Raw genomic sequence first — 22,766 nt, forward strand, 5'->3', positions numbered from 1 at the left:
ACTCAATTTTTTCCACAAAACTCCATCTTTTTTTCATCTTTGAATCTACTTTTCACAATGCATCACTTTTCCCAACATTTCAGGCCGGATATCTGCTTGTTTCTCGAGAGGACCGCAATAGTAATAATTTTCTTCAAATATTTATATATATAATATATATACATATATATAAAATATGAATATATGCATATATCTAAGAACAAGAGTGACGATTTTGACTCTTTTTTTGGCAAGTTCGATTCTCCGACTCGAAGAGCAACAATTTAATTCGTCAGCAGTTTTGTTTTCTTTCATTTTCATACCATTCGTCTCCTTTAGAGATTCAGACTTTGCTCAGAATTGATTGATTGAGGTTAGGAACTTTAAATACTTTGCGTTCTCTTTTGAAAATACGCATTCATATGGAATGGTGCAAGTGGACCACCGCGCCACTGGTGATGAAAAGTTAAAGTTCTTGGGGATCTTTTTATATTCCCATTGCATTATTATCTAAATTATTATGATCATATTTAAATAAAAGTATTGGAACCCCAAGAACTTTCACTTTTCAACACTAGTGGCGGGGTAGTCGACTCGCACCGTCCCTTGAGAACGTTAACTAACATCAATGTACTTGTACCGAGCTTTGCCGCCAGTCTCTTGGTAATATACGCATATATAGATTTAGGAAAAATTTCAAGTACAGGTGACAAATAGAAAGTCGAATCCTAGAGTGTGTGTATATAACATGCACTTCGCGAACTCGATTTACATATAAATATATATATATATATTGAGTGTTAGTATGGCGAGTACCGACGTTGGGTCAGAGTCAGCGTCCGTTGGGCGGTAACGTTTTTATTTCTTCGTTATTCCGCGAGACATTTGGAGGCGCGGTTGATCGGATGTGACTTGGGGAGAGTGATGAAAAGCTAGCGAAAATTTCGTGTTGATGAAAGATGGAATAGAGTCGACGGGATCGAATGAGCCGGCGAAAGGAGCGGAGTAGTGAAAATGGATTGGAAAATTTGAGCGTGGGAGAGTTCGGAGCGAGCAATTGGGTCGTTCATCTCCCGCCGGTCGCGCTAATTCAGTGAGGTTATGTCGATGGAAAGAAAGCGAAGGGGTCGAGGAGTTTTCTCGTCGCGGAGGGAGTGGAAAGGAAAAGGTTCGTCGGGACGTGAAACGAGCGCCGATTCCTGCACATTCGACACGATATTCACTGAGTATAAACACGTAATCGATAGGCTGAAAGTGAATAAAAATAACGCTCCGAGAGAAGATTTCATTTTTCATTGAATATTTATTCAACGCGCGAGATAACTCTCTACGATCGAAGGGAGAGATTAAAAGTGTTTTAGAAATAGATCAAGACAGAAGGGAGATTGCGAGTCGCCCCGCATCCGCTCTTTGTACAACCCCTTCGTCGACGTCTTTGTGTAAATAAAAAAAAAATGAGAGAAAAAAATGGAAGAAAGATCCAAATGCAGCACTCGCGAGTCTCTCCCGGCAAAGGTCGTTCATTATTTCATCAGTAGCGATCATTTTTCATTCGACAGACGAAAAAGAAGAAAATGAAACAAAAAAACGGTCGTTTCGAGATGATGCTTCGTCATGTTTAAATCGACGTGTCTTTTTATCACGTGCACAACGGGCGAGTGAACCATCCGGTCGCAGCGCCTCCGCATAGCTAATAAGATTTAATTATTCGTATAATAATAATAATAATAATAAGAATAATAATAGTATAATGTTCGTGTGTACATATATATATGTATTTATAATTGAAATTTAGAAGAAGAAAAATGAATGCGCATAACCCTCTAAAGGCGTATATATTACAGCACTCTAGCATTCTTGAAAATGATATATATAATAAATATACAGTATGTATAGAAAGTGCGAGGATCGAGGTTGCTTGAGAGAAGAGAGTACTAAAAACGAGTTTGAAAAAAGAGATGAAAACTCGGAGAAAAATGGAAAAAATTAGCGCGACCTCGAGCCTCGCGCGCAAGTTCCTCGTTCGTGTATTCAATTCCCAAAATACGAGAGGCCCGATCTTAGAAGTGAAAAATAATAGGATAGTAAGGACGGCAATGAAAATCATCGAAAAGAGAACAACGTAAAAAGATAATGAAAGATGTCAAATATTTGGAATAACGTTTGTGTACATTCGTGTTTTTAATTCTCGACAGAAGCGGGTGAGTCGTGTATCTTGTTTCTTTTTTATCTTCGAATCGTCTATACATAATATATATGATAAATATAAATCGTCTTGTTGATATTCATATTTATATTTATATATACACATATATAGGGGAGACCAGGGTGAAACGGGGTACCCCGAGCAAATATCGTGATTTTCCGAAGTTTCAGAAGGCTCATCGATCTCTTGCTCTTTCTCTGTTTACAAATTTTTTTTTCGAACCGTTTTTTAGTGCCCCGTTTGGCCGCGGTCTGGCGCTCGAGCTCGTTTGAAAATTCGACCAAACAAATGGTGGGCCTCGCGTCGAAATTTCATCATTTTTTTTTTTTTTTTCTCTTACGAACAAAATTCAGTACCGTGTGGATATGAATATTAATATAAAGATACATTAGATGTAAATATATTTATATATATTTATGTTATATATAGGAGCGTGACGGTGGATAAATATATATGCGTATATCGTCTATCGTTATAATATATATAATAAAAGAATTGTAACGACAGATAATAATGATAATAACAATTGAAATAATAATAAATCAAGAATAATGATAATGATGGTAAATAAATACAAGTTTAATCAATGTCGATAATAATAACCATAATTATGATGTTAATAATAATAATAATACGTAGCATAATAAATGTAATAATAAATGTGGCAATAAAAAAAGGAATGAATATCAAAAATAAATACGTAATAAATGAAATTGCCTAAAACTCGGCCACGGCGGTAGTACGTTGACGGTGAGCTCCTCGTCGGAGTCCTGTGTAGCTCGGCTAGTCAGGATCCTCGTCATGCTGATCTGTGGCTCCCCGTCGGTCTTGAACCTTTTCGGACACAGCCCGTCATCCAGGCGCAACGATCAACAGTCGCAATATCGAATAATATCATCACACACATGATGCACATTTTTCTCGTCGTGTTGCATGTGTTTGGGTTTGTTATTTTTAGTGCTTTGGAATATATCTCTTTGAACTTGTGTTTGGTTGTTATTTTTTTTTTTTTTTTTTTTTTTTTGCGAAAATATGTAAATAATTCTTTGCCTCGGGCGGTTGACACGAATCGTTCGATTTAGTGTCGCTCGCGCGTCAACAATTTTTGGTGGCACATTTTGTATCGGCAATGCCGCGTCGTCCGTGTACGAGTGGAGGTGGCTCGAGGTGGCTCTTTATTCTTTGCTTTCGTAAAGAAATTGTTTTTTCTTTTCATTCTTCGCGTTATTCGAGGCTTTCTTTTTAATGCGACTCGCTCACTTGACCACGCCCCGTGCTTTCCACTCGCACGGGTTAATCATTACAAATAATATAATTGCATATATTAGTTTTAATATTTATACATATATACACATATATAGATATGTGGCTTTATATATCTGTATATATAAGAAGATTTAGTCAGTACAGATGTCCCGTATGGCATCGGAAAGTACGTGTCGAGTTGGCAAAAAATTGATAGTTTGAAAATTCGCGCCAGATTGGAGCCTACCTCGAAAAAATTTTTCGCACAATGTGGTCCTGCTGCTGGTCCAGCTGAGGCTCGTTTTTTCGCCTCTCCGCAAGCTCCTTCTCCCGTCTCACGTCCGCGACTTTTCTGAATATGAGCTGAAAAAGAAAGAATAGATCGACACTTTTGTCGATTCATCGGGGAAGAGTGTGGTGCGAAATATACGTCGGGTTTTTTGTTCGAAAAATTGCGCGAAAAACGTACCGATCGATGACCGTGACGAGAGCGACACAAAAATATCAGTTTCCATTCGATCCGTCGTGTCATTTTCAAGAGAATTTCACGGAGTTTGAATCTGCCGATGGAATGCGTCGGAGAATAAAGAACCCGCGGGATCATATCGGAGATGAAGAGAAAAAAAAAGGGACGCGATATATAATGCATGGGGGTAGAAATGGGGAGAGGCTCGTTCGACTCGGCGACGAAAGGGTTATGTGTAATTCATATCGCGGCGTGCGCGCGCACCGTTCGAAACATCAGTCGATAAGTCCTTGAACGAGCAGAGCAGACTAAGCGAACGCGCACATAACCTCCGAATATTTTTTAAACGCGGACACCTCCGCTCCGCTTTTTTATCTCAATTAACGAGAACGACTCATGACATACGCGATGATAATACGATTCACGTGAGATCTTCGCGAAACTCTTTTGAACCTCGTGATTATGACGCTCGGTGACAAATTATTAGACAAATTTTAGTAAATACGACTCCGACCTCAAGGTACGTTCGTGCGTATATGTCACATTAATCGGTGCTTTTTTCCTCGTCTCACAGCTACCGAAGAGACAAAAAAATCTGTAGGAAATTTGAAACTATTTATTAAACAGTTTTATTATTTATTTGCTCGTTAATATTATTCCTATTTTCTGTGAAAATAACGCGTTCGAATTTGACACAAACGACTGTTTGTCCACAGATGGGTCACGGTTCGAGTCGTTCAACCTCCTCCGGTAATATTTTATCGGCGGATGAAGCTACTCTGGTAGAAAACATCTTCAAATCTATGTCCCGGAGTTCAGGTTCGATAAAGAGAGAAGACATATTCAAGCACTGGTCGAATCACTTGGACGAGGCGCTGCTGCAATCGGTAGTTCGATTTCTGTGTTACGAACCAGGAAAGAAAGTATCGGCTATAAACGGTGAGAACTTTGGGAGATTATACGTATTTGCGGTGAGAGGTAGTCCGGAGGAAAGGACCGGTCTGGTCTTCAACGGATATTCGGAGGAGGAACAAAAATTGGAAATACCGACGGAAACTTTTCTCCAATATGTTCAGGGAACGATAAATTCTTACTTGAGGCTACAGAAAAATTGTGCCAACGCCCGTTACACGAGTTGGAGCAGCATCGGTTGCACCGTCAACAAAAGAAGAATAGGAATGCGATCGAGGAGCCTGTGCGACGATTTGATCAAGTACGGAGAAGCGCTGAGCACCGAACAAGTGGAAAACTGGTTCGCTCAAGCGGCTACCTTCAAGAAAATTCAGTCACACGTTTTTCAATGCCTTTTCCTCGCGTCGCAGAAGAAAGGGGACAAGAACACGGGCTCTCGTATAAACGACCTAAATTTATTGCCTGTTTGCAAGGGGCTCGAGAACATTCCCCACTTTCCTAGCATCCTCGGCCTCGGCGATGTACTTTTTCTCAACCTAAGTCTGCCTCACGATCTGCGCAACGAGTGGCGTTTTCTCTTCTCCAGCCAAGTTCACGGGGAATCCTTTTCGACGATGCTAGGTCGAGTTTCCATTCAGGGCTCTACAATAATAATCGTACAGGACACCGACGACCATGTGTTCGGTGCGTTTGCTCCGGAGAATTGGTCCCTGAGTCCGAACTTCACGGGCGATCAAACCTGCTTCCTCTTCAAGCTCGAGCCCCAAATCCTCACTTTCTCTGCCTCCGGTTACAACAATCATTATCAGTATTTGAATCTCCACCAGCAAACGATGCCCAACGGTTTGCTCATCGGTGGACAACTGAATTACCCCGGTCTCTGGCTCGACTGCGAATACGGCAAGGGAAAATCCAGCGTTTCTTGTACAACCTTTCAAAACTACGTTCAACTGAGCGGCAAGGAACATTTCAAGATCAAGCATCTGGAGGTGTGGGGCGTCGGACCGATCCCCGAAGCCGACGAAGACACGAGAGACTCCAAATCCATTCTCGACAAAGATCCCGCCTCGAAAGTGATGCTCGAACTATCGGGACGGAAAATGCACAGCGACGGGCTTCGGGACAGGCCGCCCGAATGAAGTCCTCATTTTTCCCAGGACGATTATCACACGAGATAACGATTGCGACTGGGGGAGAGCCAAAACTCTCGGAGCACGATTCCTAAGAAAAAAACTTTAGTCATCGACCGCAAGCTTCGACCTCGATGTGCCATTCTTCGTATTGTATGGGCGTACCTCGAGACGGTGCAAAGAAACGCGTTGACGAAGAGAGCGAGAAGAGCGTGAAACGTTGGAGACATCGAAAAATGAATCGATTCGAATCGTCATTATTGCGAAAAACTCTGATAACCAGGCGAAATTGGAGTGAACGAGATGTGAGAAGAAACCAAACTCTGAACGAATTTTATTAGCGATTAAGAACAATAAAGAATAAGCGTATGAGAGAATGAGAGAGATAATTATTGTTGAATCTTCATTGTAACGTTTTTCCAAGCAGGCAGCGCGATAAATCGTATTCCAGAACGGCCTGAATTATGTTCGACCCTAAAATCTCCGTTCTCTTTAATCGATACTCGAAGCATTTGTAATTTCGTATAGCCCCTCCCCACCGAAACCTCGCTATTTTTCTGCCTCGATAAATGTCCTCTGTTGATAAGCACGTATCTTCGAGAGTCTGCATGAGTTTTATAAACGAATAAGCACAGCGATGAAATGTTTTAACGCGGAGTTCGGAGGAAGGTGTCGCGCTGAGATTCCGAGCGATGGAAATGAGAATAATAAAATGTCTGGAATACGACCGAGTTTTGTCATTATTTCCGAACGTGTCTCGAAAGGGGAAGGAAAAATATGAAATAGAGAAAGTGTCGAGCGCGCTTACCCGATGTCGCAAGTTGTAGGTGAGGACGAGATTGCGGGCGAACGAGTTGGCAAACGCCTGATAAAAGTCGAGGACCTCGAGGAGTCGATCGCGTTTGATGGTATGAAGATCGCAGTAGGTCAGAGCTCGAACGTTCGCCGCGCTCTGTCCGACAGCCGAGTCCTTCCAAAAGCTGTCGCCGAAGACGTCCCCCTTGCCAAGTATAGCGACGACCTCGTCGTCCTGGATGACCTCGAGGCTGCCGGTGACGATGAAGCAGAGGGAGTCGATCGACTCTCCGGTGTGGTAAAGCAGGTCTCCGGGAGCGCTGTGCGACATGGTGAAGTGCATGGCGAGCGCTCGCAAGCAGCCGTCCGAGGCCAGTCTGAAATAAGCATTTTTCTTTCTTCAACGGGGCGTGAAAGATCGCGTAAATTTCGATTATTTAATAAATTTGGTCGAGGAGGAGGGCCGTCCGCGAGGGTTCGAGGCTTCGTTCACCTGAAGGCGGGATGCTCGTTGAAAACCTTGCGATTGAGGTGGACGCATATGTCGGCCTTCATGTCCTTGGGACAATAGTTGAGAACTTTGTCGGTGTCGAGGCCCTTGGTCATGGCCCACGTGCTGACGACGTAGTCCATCACCCTCTCGCTGAGGGCTTTCGGGACTTCGTGGAGTTTCATGAATTCTCGAACGTTGTTGAGCATGTCGTGATACTTTGCGGTGGCCGATGTCATTTGCTGGATTATCGTCGTCACGTGGCCGAATATCGTTGCGTAAAGTAGAGCTGAAACAGCCCGAATTAATCCTCGGCAGTTCGATCGCGACGATCGGGGGCGAACAGCTCGAAAGAATTACCGGCTATGATCATCATGCAGATGGTGAATATCTTCTCGTTGTCGGTCTCCGCAGCGACGTTCCCGAACCCGACGGAGGTCATGCAGGTCATGGTGAAATAGAGAGCGGTGACGTACATCGTCCGCCTGGAGGGTCCGGCGATGAGCTCGGGCACGGTGCTCGCGTTCGTCCACAGATAGCTGTACGGCGACTGGGTTACGTTCGCGAGTTTCCACAGCCACGAGTACTGCACACCGCTGTCGGCGTCCGACCTCCCTATCGAGTACCTTCAACCCCGTACCAGAAGATTCGTCATCGATAGGAGAGCTCCTCGCGCAACAGCCTCCAATTAAATCCGTCGTAGGATCGTGGAGGCAAGTGCGCAAGGGCTTTCCGCATCTTTTTATTCTTCTCTCTCTCTTTCACAAATCGTTAATTCTTCTCTAATTCTCAAACATTTGTTCCAACGATTGCGTGCGTTTGCTCTAGTCGAAGCGAGTTTTGCGCTAAAGAAATTCGTCTCTAAGAGTTCTCTAAGGTTACCCATCGGACTTGGCCGCGCGATATATTTCGATCTCGGCTAAACTTCTTGACACCGCGTTCACCGCGGTTCAACAAAAACAGCGCAATTGACAATGCCATGGGAATAAATAACTGTCAATCGGATGAGATCGATCGTCGGCTGGACCGAACTCGCGCGGGCCAACGTGGGGCCACGTCCGTCGAGGATCCATGCGAGGAAAACGAAAAATCATAGTATACCGTCGAGTTATTAAGCAGCCTGTTATTTAGAAGCCATTCCGACGAGTCTCGCGAGCATCGCGAGAGGACAAATGAGAGAGGGGAGCGAGGAAACCGGCTGCGGGAGGTTACCTTAGAGAACGTGTTCGCAGGGTGAAATCACCTTAATGTGACGTACCAGATACAGGCCAGCCAATGTGCGACCAGCATGTAGAAGCACAGCAGCAGGATGAGCATCGCGGCACCGTACTCGAGGTAACGATCGAGCTTACGAACGACTCGTCCCAATCGTAAAAGCCTAACGACCTTTAGCGCTGAGAAGAGACTACCTATACCGTCCTCGTCGTGATCGAACGCGTTGAATACATCGTACGGCAGACAACTCAATAAATCTATGATGAACCAGGATTTGAGATAATTCATTCTTATCACCTGCCAACAACAACAACAACAACAGCGACGACGAGCCGAGTATTAATCATCCGATTTAGTGACTTTTTATGACAAAGGGAAAACCTTCTTACCTTTGGATCGGATACGACTTCGCCACCGGCACCGACGAAGGTTGTATGAAAATTGAGGACAATGTCGATGAAGAATATAACGTCGACTATACTGTCGACGACAAGGAGCGAAACATCCTCGCTCGTTTTGTTCTTGAAGGCCACGTTGTACGGTACCATTATGGCCGTGTAAAATGTCAGACATAGAATAATCCAATCCCAGATCGCCTTGAACGCGCAATAATGTAGTAATATGTGCGGCGGTGTTTTCGGTGCTTCCTGACGATATTGCGGCATCACATCTCCGCTCAGGGACATCATCTGGGACAATAATTGATACTGCGTCTCAATAGAACACTTGTCGAGAGCCTCCCCACTCATTCGCGTTTTTAAATCCGATAAATAATAACGATTGTTCATCATACTCGATCTTAAGATTGATCATGCACGTATATAGGATCGTATTTTATGGGTGTCTGAATTGCCTCGATCTTTACTTCCTAATTGATCATATTATCACTCTAAATTAATGTCGGACTCGTTAATACAACATTGTAGATACATTTTTTCAACTTATTTCTTGGCTAACGAAATTACGAGTCATTCGCATTGAACGGGGATCCATCACTGACAGAATCCGGAATAACATTCTTTTTTTTGTGTAAAAAATCGCTTGGAGGGCGCAAAGGGAAAGACGAATCGAGAATAAAGTGTTAATTAAAAGACGGAAGGCTGTGACAGGAATGAGCCGAGCCAAGAAGAAACGAAACGCCGAAATAAGCAAATGTGAGATTACGAGTGTTCGCTTTACCAATTTCGTTCGATTTTTAAGGTAATTCCTGCGTACACTACATGCTAGCCAAATGAGTGTTAAATTTTCAAAACGCTTTTAGACCAAGTTCAACGTACCGATTAAAATTTTATTGTTTGGGTTTAAAATTATTGTTTGATAGCTTAGCAAAACTATCAATTGATATATGCAAATTTTCACGATGACACATTTTCACAGGTATTTTTCAAAGAATCATCTGTATTTTTTAACCGATTTTGTTGCACCAAGTCTCATTTTGTTCCCGAACTGATCCTCTACGAATTCACCACGTAGATTTTTCTTTAAATTCATTCCTTCAGAAATTATGAATGAAAAAGTTTTTTCACTTAATGAACAATTAGCTGCAACAGTGTGAAACGATCAAGAAAAACAACTACATGGTGGATTCATAGAGGACAAGTTGACGAACAAAATGAGACTCGTTGCAATAAAATCGATCAAAAAACGCAGATAATTCTTTAAAAAATACCAGTGAAAATGTGTCGGCGTGGAAATTTGTATTTATCAGTTGATGGTTTTGCAAAACCAGCGTTTTTAATGTTTTTACATGTTAATAATACAAATCCACTAACAATACATTCAATCGGTATGTTAAACTTGGTCTAAAAGCGTTTTGAAAATTTAGCACTCAACTAGTATGCAGCAGTGCATAATCTTTATTACTGGTAAGACAATCGTCTCGAATTTTTTCCGAAACTTTCATTACATTGTTATTGTGTACGTTTTTCATAAACTTTGTAAGAAGCGTTCATTCGTCATATGGAAAGGTAAACGATTTTTAACGCATAGTCCCTGTGGATATTTATACACGTTTATCTAAATAACCGATAAGACGAACTCTTTGAAATTTGACACGCGTGTCAGTCGACTGCGTATTGAAACTCTGTGTAAATTTCAAGACTTTCTTTACGAAAATCGTTTCGTGCATGAACAGCCTTAAAGCCATTCGACATTAACGAGTCGCATTTTCAAATGGACTTTTTCAACGAATAAATAAATAGTATTGAAGTCCAGACATAAAGATCGAAAGAATAAACGGAGCTGCGAGAAGATGCGAGGTTGAAATAATTGGAGACGGAGGCGAGTACTCACGTGGGCGAGGTGCGACTGCTTCGCGGTTGTTGGCAAAGCCGTGTCCTTCAACGCTGGAAGATGCGAGCTGAATTGGGATACGAGGACCGATCTCGATCTCGTAACCGATCTCGCGAGTTTTGCGAATTTCGAAAGACCCCCCTTGCTGTCGTCGGTCTCGATCGGCTGTTTCAGGGCGGTTATGTCCCTGAACGTGAGTAGAAACAGCACCACGAGATCTCGCTCGTTCTTTATCGGTGCTATTTGCAGTAGGAGCCATAGCGGTGTTTCTGTGCATCCCAATCGGTATTTTTTATTTTTTCAACCGTTTTTCCCAAACTTTCTAGATACTTTGGGACCAAAATTTCTACGCTACTGGACAGGTGCTAGTCGTTTTATTTAGTCAAAGTTTCATAAACAATTTTATACCGATCAATTGAAAGAGAGAAAGAGAGAGAGAGAGAGAGAGAGATGAGATAAAAATTTGAAAAACAGAGCTATCGAAACTACGAATCTCATTTACTCTGGAAATCATATTCCGAGTCAGTTCGGTCCCACTCTTTTCCGCAGCCATCTAAAATTATTTACATTATTAAGAGGAAAAGCATCGCGGCGATGAGGAGCCCTCGAAAGAGGCTCGAATCCGTTCGCTCGTTGACGGTGCTCCTCGCGCACCGGTTCCCCTCCGCCGGTGCGTTTTCTCGTGACCAAATCACTTTATTGCTATTGTTCCAGCCTGAATTGGAGAAAAGTAAAGAAAAGTTGCAGCGGCATACCGAAGCGATCGATGCAAACGACAAGTTCGAGCGAAAAAAATCTGTCAAGCGTTTCAAGCAGCAGGCGGCTCAAGGGATTATTCGGCCCGGGGATTCGGCTATGAAACGCGATGGAAGAGTGCCCCGATCGAATCGCCTCCGCGCATGGCGTGCCGTCGATCGCGAGTGACGAGAAGATGAAAAAAAGCTACTTGCAAAAAGCGAATGATAAGATCGGTAAATCCTGGCGTTTTTTTTCATCGCTCGAGTGAGCTAATGAGCCAGTGAGACGATACGCGTGTTTGTACAGAGGCTCGGCTGCGACGTCTATATTTTGCGTGCTTAGATTTCAATCGGCCACTGGCTTCACTAGCGTTTAATATCCGCGCTTGATAAGAATCGCCAGCCCTCCCGTGTGCAGTGGAGCTACGTTCAAAGGTGCGGCTATGGGATGATCGCTATCCGAGTGCGTTTGATGCCAAAGTATTAATTGAATAATAATGCAGTCGGTCGATCGTTGTGCGGTGCGAGATTGGTGAAAACGATCAAGAGGAAAATAAAAAGAGACTAAAGTCATGAGAGACAAGAGGATAAACGAGTTGGAAGAAATATCGGTGTGAATGAGACGAAAAATCGAGAAAAAACTGATTTTTCAAGGACCCTGGAGAAATCGAGAATCGAGGGAAAGATCGGTTCCTCCTCGCCTCGCGTTTTCCCTTCCCGTCGCAGCTTCCCGAACGAGCGTTGCGCGGTACTTGTTCCAAGGCTAATTAACGAATGTCTCGTCAACGCGACAGAGTCCGTTCCCGGAGGCTTTTGTCTCGAGGATTTAACGATCGATCCCGAAAATTACGGCCGCGGATTTGAGGAGCCTCGGGGAAGCCACTTTTCCGCGGATCGACTAGGCTTTTCCGCGCGGTTTCACCTCCGTGTGAATTTTCACGTGTGCGAGCGCGTAGCTCCGGGCGGCAGCAATCGCCGCGTTTTAATGTTTGATAAACCTTTTCTCCGGGAAAAGCCTTAATTGAACGACTCTGTGCGAAGCTCGAGTGAGAAAAGTCGAGGCGAAGAGCGGGCCGGGACGCGCGGAATCCCAATAAAAGTATGCGTGGCCGAGGCGAGCCACCGACTTTGTACGCGGAGTGTGCGAAAGCGCTCGTTTTTTTGACTCGGAGGAAAACAAGATTGAAATATTAACTGCGCGGCGACGTACACCGCGAGAGGAGGGAATCGCGAGGCGCGCGAATCGATCAATTGGCCGATCTCCTTCGAACCCGCGTTAGTATTTTGTCCGTATGCTTGAACCTTACCGCGCGCTTTCGTCAGGATTTTTCAAACTCACGAGTCCCCTCACAGAATAAACGGAACTGTAAACACCCCGGAATTCGATTTTTCACGATTCCTCGCCCGGAATCTCGCCCTTCTAGGGCCGGCTTACCGAGCAATATTTCGCAAATGCGAATTACGTGTGTGTTGGTATATATACAAGTAAGAGATAGGAACGGAGACGATGATGAGATATCGAGGTCACCCGGTAAGGGATATTTTTATATTCTCGCGGCGCGCGCGTTCCCTTTCGCACCCTCCCCGGCCGCCGCCGCCGCCCATACCACCCCATATTTGCGCGAACAAGACTCGACGAGAGTTCGCGAGACTTTTGCGAGCTGGGAGAGCGAGAGAGAGAGAGAGAGAGGGAAAGAAGGAGAAAGGAAAGAGTTCCAAGGGAGCTTTTGCAAAATCGAGGTCAATCCGCGGAGGGGCCTTGGATAATTCGTAACTTGTACATTTTTTTTTCTTCCCCAATTTTTTCCCTCTTCGTTCCTTTTTCTCGCGGCGTTGAAGATAAAGCTTGCCTAACAATACCCACGAGAGTGACGAGGACAAATTCGATGTGAAAGTTTCGCACGACAATACACCAAAATAATCGATAGTCTCGTGTGTTAAGCGTCTATTAATAAATACACGTTTTTCTTCGGTAATCATTCGTTCTCAGCTGCTATTGATAAATCTTCGCATCATTGCTGTTATTGTTTTCAATATTGGAGCATTAATTACAAGAGTGGTTTTATACAGTGGTCGTCGTCAGAGAGAGAGAGAGAGAGAGAGAGATAGCGAGGTAGGTAGGCAAAGAGTAAAGAGAGAGAAAGAGATATGGAAAAAGATCCGTTTGCTATTGGAAATTTGTTTACAGGCTCACTTACAGTGCGTCACGAACGATTTTTTTCGTGATTTTCGTGCTTTCTTTTGAGTACTCGTGATAGGACATACCTCGTGGGGTACCTTTAAACAGAATTATATCCTCGATTATTCTACCGTATCGATTACGAGGCGGCGAGGCTTTATTGAAAATCTATGAAAAAGGTATCGAAGAAAAAATGAAAATGAAGACGAGCGAAAGAATTGGATGGTCTTGCTGAATGATTGATTTCGCGGATTCTCTCTTTTTTTCGCTTTTTTTTTCAAATGCCCCGATTCCACGAGTCTCAATGAATTTAAGGACGCAATCGCGATGAGCTTCGTCCAGCAGGCACTGACGGGTGCTGGTAACAACATCGATGCGAATTTACGAACTGCTGTTGCGAAAACGATCACCGGGTGACCGCCTTTTTCGTGAAGATTCAAGGCCCACGAGTCGAAATGTACTTTTTTCAAGCTCAAAAACGTTTTTAGGTCAGCATCGCTCGTACACATTCGTATGTGATGAATTAATTCGTGAAATATCAGCATTTGTGAACTCGAGGGTGAAAGAGAGAGCGAGAGAGAGAGGCGGACAGGGACAGACATAGGCATAAAAGTGCGATTTTCTTTTCAATCGACAGCGCAGTGGCAAATTATGTTTTGCTTTGAACTCGCACATCGAGGCTTGCTTTTTTCAATCTGTTCATGCGATATACAGACCAGCGGTAGCAAAATTATTTTCTCCCTTTCACGTGTAATTTATCAATTAATATCCTTTTCGTGGCAAAAACTCAATTAACATCGAATCATATTCGTTTGCAGGGATTCAAGTTCCGTTCGACATTTATTCGTTTTGCGTTTAGCCGCGCTCGCTTTTCGCGTCGAGTCGAAAGGCCGCTTTTTCAACGCTCCCAGCTCTGTCGAACTTTTACTCGAGCAAACGAATATCGCCCGATCGTACTGATTAATCCTAAATTAACAATCACGCGTTTGCTCGAACTGTTGTGCTAAAACTTATCGTTTGACGTCTTGGGAGTCGGAACAAGAGTTCCTCGTGTAAATTTCGTTCCGCGAGCCCCCGCGCGCGGGCTCGCTCGCGACCGAGGGCGGTAAAATTGACAAAAAAGTCCCACACACGCGCCAAGTTACTCGCGAAAAAGTCGCTTTCGCGTTTAATCGCAACTCGTTGACCGCAAGCTCACGCGAATCGTGCTGTAATTCGTTTCGCGCGCGCGTGTGTGTGCTTTTTTCCTTTTTTACCCCTCTCAATCAAAAGCAGCGACCCTCGAGCGTCGCTGATTCCAATCGACCTTAAAATACGCGCTGACCGACTCGCTGCCTCGGGAGATTATTCTTGCAGATACCAATGAAAGAGAGAGCGCACACAAAAGGCTCGGGCGCGTCAAAATAACTTTGTAGTATGAACGAAATTACGTTTCCTTAAAAATCGATGAAAAATTTTCATGTAATTGAGAGTACGAGGTTACAAAATGTCCCATTTAAACCGTCGAATTTTCATATCTCCAATGATTTTTAAACACAAGTCACGAAAGTGAGACGACGCATTCGTTTGAGGAGCGAGTCGGAGTTGTATTCTAGCGACTCCCAAGGACGTCGATAAGCACGGGAATCCCCGTGGGCATAAAGTCCTGGCACGTGTGCAAACACAAACGTTCCGTCAAGTGCGAGCTTCTTGAACACACAAAGCGAGAAGAAAAAAAGGGGGGGGGGAAACCAAACAAACATAAAACAATGTGTAAAGAGACGAAAAAAGGGAAACTCACTGTTCTTCTTGTAGAGGAGAATCTCGAATTGGTCGTGTATCTGGCCTTCCAGGCATTCCTCGATCCTCGCGATCGTTTCCTTGTCCGTCAGCTCGCCGTACATGAATCCGCATCGGCATGACTTTTGCATCACCTTCGGACAGAATACAACGATTCACCGTTCTCCGCGTGAATTTGACGGTTTTTTTTAACGAGTTAAGGTACATTCTTTTGACGAACCCGCGAATATTCTACAGATAACTGATTTTAAATGACAGTCAAGTAAAAGCGCGTGCGAATAGATTGGCGAAATTTCACGTCTCGAACGTTTAATAAAGACTGAAAACTTGAAAAATCGTAAAATTTCAACGGGAGCTTGCGGAGATTCGATATAATTCATATATACTAAATAATTCGAGATTGTCTCGCAGATAGGAGAAAACGTGAAGACTCTATTTGGCAAAATGGCCGAATCATAAAAGCTTTTCCGACACAACCGCGCCTTCTCAGAAGTTAGGAATAAGTGGAAATTTCGAGTGGCCCAATTTGCGCGAAGAAAAAATACGCTCGTGCGAAAGGAATAGCTCAAGAAGATCCGATCGATTTCATCACCGCGCGCGCGACTAATCGGAAAAGAGTTATTTCGATTCGCCCCGCGACGATCAGAGTCGGACGATAAAACACGCGGAAGCGTCGTCGTAGCCTTCGCGAGTTGGGATACGGGGCGAGTGAAATGCGCGAAGAAAAGTTGGAACGAAGCGCAAAGCCGTCGTTATAAATCTTATTATCCGGATCATTCGGGGTGGTAATCTATCGAGCGAATTTAAAGAGTACGCGCTCGAGCGGCTCGAGCGCGGGGCTAGTTTTCATTAGCTCTCTCTCTTTCGACCGTCCTCGGATTTTCAACGAGATATGAATTCCGTCGGGATCGTCTGCTTTATCGAGGCTTATTTCGCGACGAGGAGGCTCGCTTCGATCGACTAATAACTATTGTTTTATCGCGGGCATTAAAATCCGGGTGGACTGACCTCGGCTCTGTTGTAGCCTGATATCTTGCAGAAGCTCTCGTTGCAGTAGACGATTGGGAAGTCGACGATCTGGGCGTTCGCCAACAGGAAGCTGCTGTCGGCTGAAACACAGGAAAAAACACTTTTCAAATCGAGCCTCGTTAAGTGACGCTGCCTCCGGACGAATGAAGCTGCTCCAACGTCCATTTTTCCCTTCTTCGTTGGTGCAAACAAGAAAATGGGACCGGCGGAAACATAATTTAGCGACTATATACGCGACGAGGCGAAAATGTCATTTTATCGTGACGGATCTCCTGTTATTGGCGTTACTCGCCGCGGTCGGCTCACCCGCGCCTCGTCGAGAAATACGAAAGATAAGAAAGACGAGGTGAAACGGTTACAGGAAGAGAACGAAGGAAATTAAATAAGAGACACTCGCGAGCTGGAGTGAGAAACTGTGTGCAGGATCCTGAGATCTCGTTATCTCGTGCGCCTCTATCGATTATCTCCGCATACATAGATCCTTACTCCCGCTCCTCCCCTTCGACACCTTTCTCCATCGATTACAGCATCCTCCCCGAGGCCTTTTGTCTACCTTTTTCTCCAATAAATGGCTTTAAACGCGTGTAAAACAGGTGCTCCGAGTGGAATCGACGTTCGATCAATCACCTCCGCGGAAAACCCTTTTTTCCCCCCAACATCTCTGCACCTCCGCGATAACTTTCGACCCTCGCTGCAGCGATCCTCGGCGAAAAATCGGTCGGATTGAACTGCCAATTACGGGGAGCGAGCGACGTTGAAACTGAGCTTTTCTTCTTCGCGAGTTTCTTTTGCGTCGAATATACAATTGACGATTATTCCATGTCCCGAATAAGGAAGGAGGGAAGAAAAATAGTTGAACGTCGAGTCGAAACGCGTCCTATACAAAATGGCATGTGCGCACGCCAGTAGGAAAATCCGTCGCGGAGTCGTGAGATTTTACGATATTCGGGTTTTATTTACACGCCAATTTCGCACGATTCGGCAGGGTGTCAACTCTACATCGGGCAACTCGACGTGGTGCCATCTCTCCAGATCTTTGCCAATCCAAACAAACCCAAAAAAGCCCCAACAAGCCCAAGCAAACTAAAAACGAACCTAAACAAACCCCGAACAAGCCGAAATGAATCCAAACAAGCCCGAATAAGCCTGCACAAACTCATACAAACCGAATAAATTCGAACCGATAAAAGTTTCAACAAGTCCAATCAAACCACGATGTCCAAGGACAGTGGCAAAAATTAAAAATCTACTATAGAATCAATCTGTAGATTGAAGTAGAGTGAAACCATCAATTTTTCCAGATTGTTTTTAAGAAGCTTATAAGTTATGAAGTTAGAATGCTTATCGCTACGTTATGAAGAATTATCATTTCAAAAGACTATAGAGAGATCTATCATGATTATTATGAATATTTCCTCGTAGAATAAATGACAAAATCATAATGGAAATGATTCTATTAGAAATTTGTCGATAAACTTGAGAGCCGACGAAGCGGGCGCTGGTACACGTAAAAAGATGGATACGCGTTTCAAAGATTTTATTCCAGTACGAGCGGTTCTGTGCGAAAAGTATACAGTCAATGAAAAATACGAGCAGCCCATAGGGGACACCGGGGCAAAACGGGATACCTAAGGAAATATTGAACTTTTCAGAAGTTTGGGAAGCTCTGTCTACTTTTTACTCCCAAAAACTAAGAAATTTACTGGAATTCTGTTCAATTTTCAAAAAAAAAAAAAAATTCCGAGGCAAAACGGGGTACCCCCTAAAAACTCATGAAATTTTTTTTTACTATGATTTTAATTCAATGGACCTTGCGGGTGCATTTTACGCCCGTAACCGAGTGCTTCCGACTTACCGCTGTGAGCGTTGAAAGCGATCTCAGGCGCTTACAGCGCTCAAACGTAAGTCGAGCGCACCCTCTGTAATTCAATTCAAAATTAATTATACGAATAATAACGAAGATTGCCAATGTTTATTTTGTAAAAATTTGTTTTCTTTGTCCACTGAATCATGGATACAGTGCCAAAATTGTGCAGAGTGGGCACATATGATTCGTGTCCAGGTGTATAACCACACATGATGGTTCGCAAACATATACATCTGCGATTACTATCGTAGACAGTAATCTGTGAGGCAGTAATCGCAGATTTACAAATACTTTTTGTATATCTGTGCAAAAACGTTTTCACTTTAGAAGTGATGTAAAAAAAAGAGAATTTGAAAAAAAAACGAATTTTTTGAAAAAAAAAAAATCAAAATAAAAAAAAAAACAAGATATTTTGGAAAAAATATGTTTCGTGTTCTTTTCGGACTAGGATAAAAATTAAAAAAAAGAAGACAAAAAAATTTCTCTCATTTTTCGGGTATCCCGTTTTGCCCCGGTCTCTCCCTTAAATCAGTCGAGGAAATGTCGAGTTGCTACGATCGGGACTCACCCCGATGGAGGGTTGACGCGCTTGTACACTTGCTACACTTGGACAGTTTCAACGATGGAAGTATTGACCGAAGAGATGACACCCTGCCGACGATTAATGGAATCATTCGTTTATCATGCTGATATACTGATTTTCTGATTCCTGCACACGCATGAAGCAGAAACCTCGATCGTGTCGTTCCCCGACTATTCAATCGGGGAGCGCATTTTCATATTTACCGATCGAACGTCATTGTCGTCGGGAGTAATGCAAATATTAACACGAACCAAATATAAACGAGTATGATTCGTGCGTCGATCTCCGCGTGTACACGTGCGGATCCAAATATAAAAATGACGCGACGATCCATCACGAGACGAAAGCGAAATTCGACAAATCAATCGATCTTTTTTTTCCTCCCCTTTGTGTATTTTGCTTGCCCCGAAAAACTACATTTATCGAGCCAATTTCAGAGTTCGAATAGTTGAATTGAAGGGCCCGCATCGAAGATGGATAAAAGGTTTCGATCTCGCCTGTCGGAGAACTCCCCCCGGAACTGGCTGGGCGCGTAATGAGATGCCAGGAAGGAGGGAGCCATAAAAACAGAAGAGCGCGGTGAAAAAACTTAGGCCTTCTTGATCGTCGAAAGAGTCCATATATATATGTTTATGCAGAGTGGGACTCGAGTGTCGAGTGCGGAGCAAAGGCCCCCGGGGGGTTGTAACAACGAGGCACTTTTCGATCGAGTGTCATCCTCTCTCGAAAGCTTCAACCCCTCGGAGGCTAGCCCCTTCGCACGGCCTTATTTGTGTGCTGCTCTATACTCGTTGAGAACCCTCTCTGTTTATATCCGCTTCGCCTCGTGGAAGAAACACACGAGCCCCTTTGGCCAACCGATGCGCTCTTATAAATTCGTCGATCTTTGACGATCTTGCTCGCGTTTCGCATCGGGATTAAAGTTGAAAAGGCGTCGAGAGGCTTCGAGGCATTCGGTGAGCTTCGCGTGCGCCGTTGAAATTTCGATGCGGTCTCGCTCCCTCCATTTTTGTCCTCCTCGTACATATCACTGACCGTTCGATTCCATCGCTCGTCGAATTACCAGCATTAAAAATAAACAATATACTCGCCAATTTCCTCGATCGCTTCGCTTCACCGAACGAGAATCGCAACGATTAATTTATTGAAATTCCCAAAGGGTTGAGCTCGTTAAAATGATATTTGACACAATTGTACACGGCGAAAGGTTAATTGCCGGCGTTTTGCCATCCGACAAATTAAAATTCCGACGAGTATTCTCAATCGCCCCGAATACTTTTTATCGCATACATTGTTTTTCCAGAGGGTGAAAAGGGGTGGAGATGCGCCGGGGGGGTGCCGGGTACGATTGTGAGAAAGCTCGTGCAGGCGCGGTGTGCGAAGGGCAGAGAACTATAGACGGTAAACATCGAGGTAGTACAGCTCCGTGAAAAGGCGGACTTTTTAATGGACTTTACTACTTAGAGGCCAATAAAGTGTTGGCAGCGGGGGAAAGGCTGTGCGGGGCTATACACTTGAGTATCTCGAACATATCTTTTGCCCTTTTCTAGGAAAGAACCTTAACCCAGCACGCCGAGCGGTTCAACCAAGTCGATACGTCTCCTTCCCTCCCTCTCTCTCTCTTTGCGAAGAGTAGTTTGAGGATAAACAAAAGTGCGGTGTATTAAAAACTGTGGTCGACTCGACTGAAATGCTTTGAGGGGGAAGAGCGCTGGAAAAATTCGCGACTTTTTCGCTCCGGAGGACGAGGCTGCGAAGTCCATTCGCGGTGAAAGTGGGAAGCGGTGAGGACGCACACCGAGGCCGAGAATTCCTGTCGGTGAAATGGAAAGAACGAAACTAAAATAGCGGAGAGAAGGCTGTATAAATTGATGGGGCAAAGTAAGCTCGTTCACCGCAAGTCCCAGTCGTTCCTCTCCTCGAAGCTGCGGCGATGTACACCCTCCCGAGGGTGTGTGTAAGGACATTGAGGATGTTTTTGGCACCCCTATACACCCCAATATCCGAGCATACAGACACGTACGTGGACGGGTGCTTGTACGAGGGTGGATAACGGGAGGATAGTCGACCGCAAAACGTGCGCGGGAGTCGTACGTAGCTTGGAACCCGACGAATTCGACCGCGAGAGTTACAGCACACGAGGGACCGAGAGCCTCGATTCTCCGCGGCGCGGCGCTGCGGTGTTGAAGAGAAAAGGGAGTCGGTGCACGGAGGAGAGATCGAATGGGAAACTACGAAAATAGTACAACTCGGTGTATCCCATTTTCTGGGCTTAACAGCAGCTCAGGGGAGAGTGAACGGAGGTGGGAATATTTGCGGTGCCGCAATGCACTTCGCACCCTCAGTTTTCGTAATGGTTCGCACAACAAAAGCTGAGAACACGCGAACATCGCGGTGGTGCGATAGCGATGCAGGAAAAGGAGAACGAGAGTGTGACATTGAAGATCGTTCACACGGGGCTGACCTCTGATCAGCCGGCTTGGACGTCGATGCACATCGGTGCATCCGTACAACTTGCCCCGTTATAAGGGAGCGCTTGTAACGTATAGGGGCTCGCAACGCTTAAACCAGACTGATCTATTTTCCGTGTGTGCGTATATATGCCAGCCCGTCCGTGTCTCGCTGTTGCGAGAGCCTCGAGAGCCTCGTTCCCCACGATCAATCGCCAAGGTCATTTTTCTCTTTTGCTCTCGCGCACTGATCTCTCGACCCGCAGCTTCGAAGCGGCACGATATAATTAGTCGTGAAATTGCACGCGATTTTATACGAGCAGGTTAGCGAGAACGAGATCGGGGAGGAAAGAACTCGGGATTTAAAATCGCGGCAAAAGGCGGCTCCTCAAAAACGTCCGAGATTCTGCTGGATATTTTCATCAGATTATATTCGGAAACTCCGCTCGTACATATACGCGCGTTTGGTATTTCCCGTTTGATATTCGCTGTGATGGATATTTCCGTACGTAGGCGCGCGGCAATTCGTGCTTGCACTCTCAGAAAGCTTTTAACCCTGAGAAACCTATAGAATGGATTAGCGCTCGGCTCACGGATAGGCGCTATATACATGCGCCCTCCTTAATGTGCATGCACGCCGCGATTGCACCTGATCTCCACGGGCAGGTAAGGTCAGCGGTGTTCGATGACGAGGGTGTGTTTCCGAGGGCGCGAGACCGCGGTAGGAAAGAAGAAAGGAAGGAAGGGGTGGATTCTCGATCTTGATTCACACGCGAGAAACTCCTCGCGCGAGGGCGCCAACTTCCATCGCGAAGAACGACTCGCACACACCGACGCTCCGCGCCGCCGGGTCAAGGTGCGGCTTGTGCTATAACGCGAGGCATTTTCTTTCCTTTTTCTTCTCTCCTCCTCCCCCCGCGGACCTAACCGGGGACTCGCGAGCTGCTTTTTCTGTAGACCCGCGTAGCTTTATTCACCTCCGCACTTTTTACTTTTACAGTTCTTTCCCCTCCCTCGTTTCTTCCACTAGTTTCGCACGCGTCAATTGAGCCTGCTTTTCGAACGCGTTCTAGAAAATCCGACGTAGCATTGACGCGCTTTCCATCGGCAGAAATAAACTCGTCGAAATTCAGGCGCGAGCAGGGACTCAAACTTTTACACGAATATTTGGGACGGCGCTGGTCTGTACCGCGCCGTTCTATTACACATTTCATCCAAGTAAACAGGTAATTTTGATGCCGAGAGCACTTTTCTCTAATCTTACTATGTAGGACGGCCAGAATTTGGGTCTGCGTGACATTCTTACATCGAACGATGTATCGCGAAATCTGAATGTCACTCGTGTCTTTGGTGAAACGTGCTTAAAATTGTTGGTCAATCGGACCGGACTAATTGGTGACATTTCGAAAAAT

General features: G+C 44.8%; 2 protein-coding genes across 6 annotated transcripts in view; one reads left to right on the plus strand and one right to left on the minus strand.

The window, feature by feature from the left end:
* eag (ether a go-go) overlaps positions 1 to 22,766 on the minus strand; it is a 50,201-nt gene that overhangs the window by 7,877 nt on the left and 19,558 nt on the right. Inside the window, exons 2-12 of one of the 5 annotated variants that reach the window (XM_043427766.1) lie at positions 16,434 to 16,534; positions 15,427 to 15,559; positions 13,733 to 13,744; positions 10,731 to 10,999; positions 8,828 to 9,127; positions 8,482 to 8,735; positions 7,584 to 7,849; positions 7,227 to 7,512; positions 6,747 to 7,110; positions 3,678 to 3,793; positions 2,903 to 3,019 (exon numbers count right to left, since the gene is read on the minus strand). In XM_043427766.1, coding sequence (XP_043283701.1) covers positions 2,903 to 3,019; positions 3,678 to 3,793; positions 6,747 to 7,110; positions 7,227 to 7,512; positions 7,584 to 7,849; positions 8,482 to 8,735; positions 8,828 to 9,127; positions 10,731 to 10,999; positions 13,733 to 13,744; positions 15,427 to 15,559; positions 16,434 to 16,534 — 2,218 coding nt within the window. Of the gene's footprint in view, positions 1 to 2,902; positions 3,056 to 3,677; positions 3,794 to 6,746; positions 7,111 to 7,226; positions 7,513 to 7,583; positions 7,850 to 8,481; positions 8,736 to 8,827; positions 9,128 to 10,730; positions 11,000 to 13,732; positions 13,745 to 15,426; positions 15,560 to 16,433; positions 16,535 to 22,766 lie in introns of all 5 variants that reach the window. The other 4 variants (XM_043427764.1, XM_043427765.1, XM_043427767.1 and 1 more) reach the window with 4 other exon arrangements.
* On the plus strand, positions 3,941 to 6,665 carry LOC122415565 (MTOR-associated protein MEAK7). Its single transcript, XM_043427773.1, has 2 exons — positions 3,941 to 4,416; positions 4,613 to 6,665. Exon 2 carries the CDS (start codon positions 4,613 to 4,615, stop codon positions 5,945 to 5,947), a length of 1,335 nt encoding a protein of 444 aa, XP_043283708.1. The 5' UTR covers positions 3,941 to 4,416; the 3' UTR covers positions 5,948 to 6,665.

Source organism: Venturia canescens, chromosome 9 (assembly GCF_019457755.1).
Source record: "Venturia canescens isolate UGA chromosome 9, ASM1945775v1, whole genome shotgun sequence".
In the NCBI taxonomy this organism is placed as follows: domain Eukaryota; kingdom Metazoa; phylum Arthropoda; class Insecta; order Hymenoptera; family Ichneumonidae; genus Venturia; species Venturia canescens.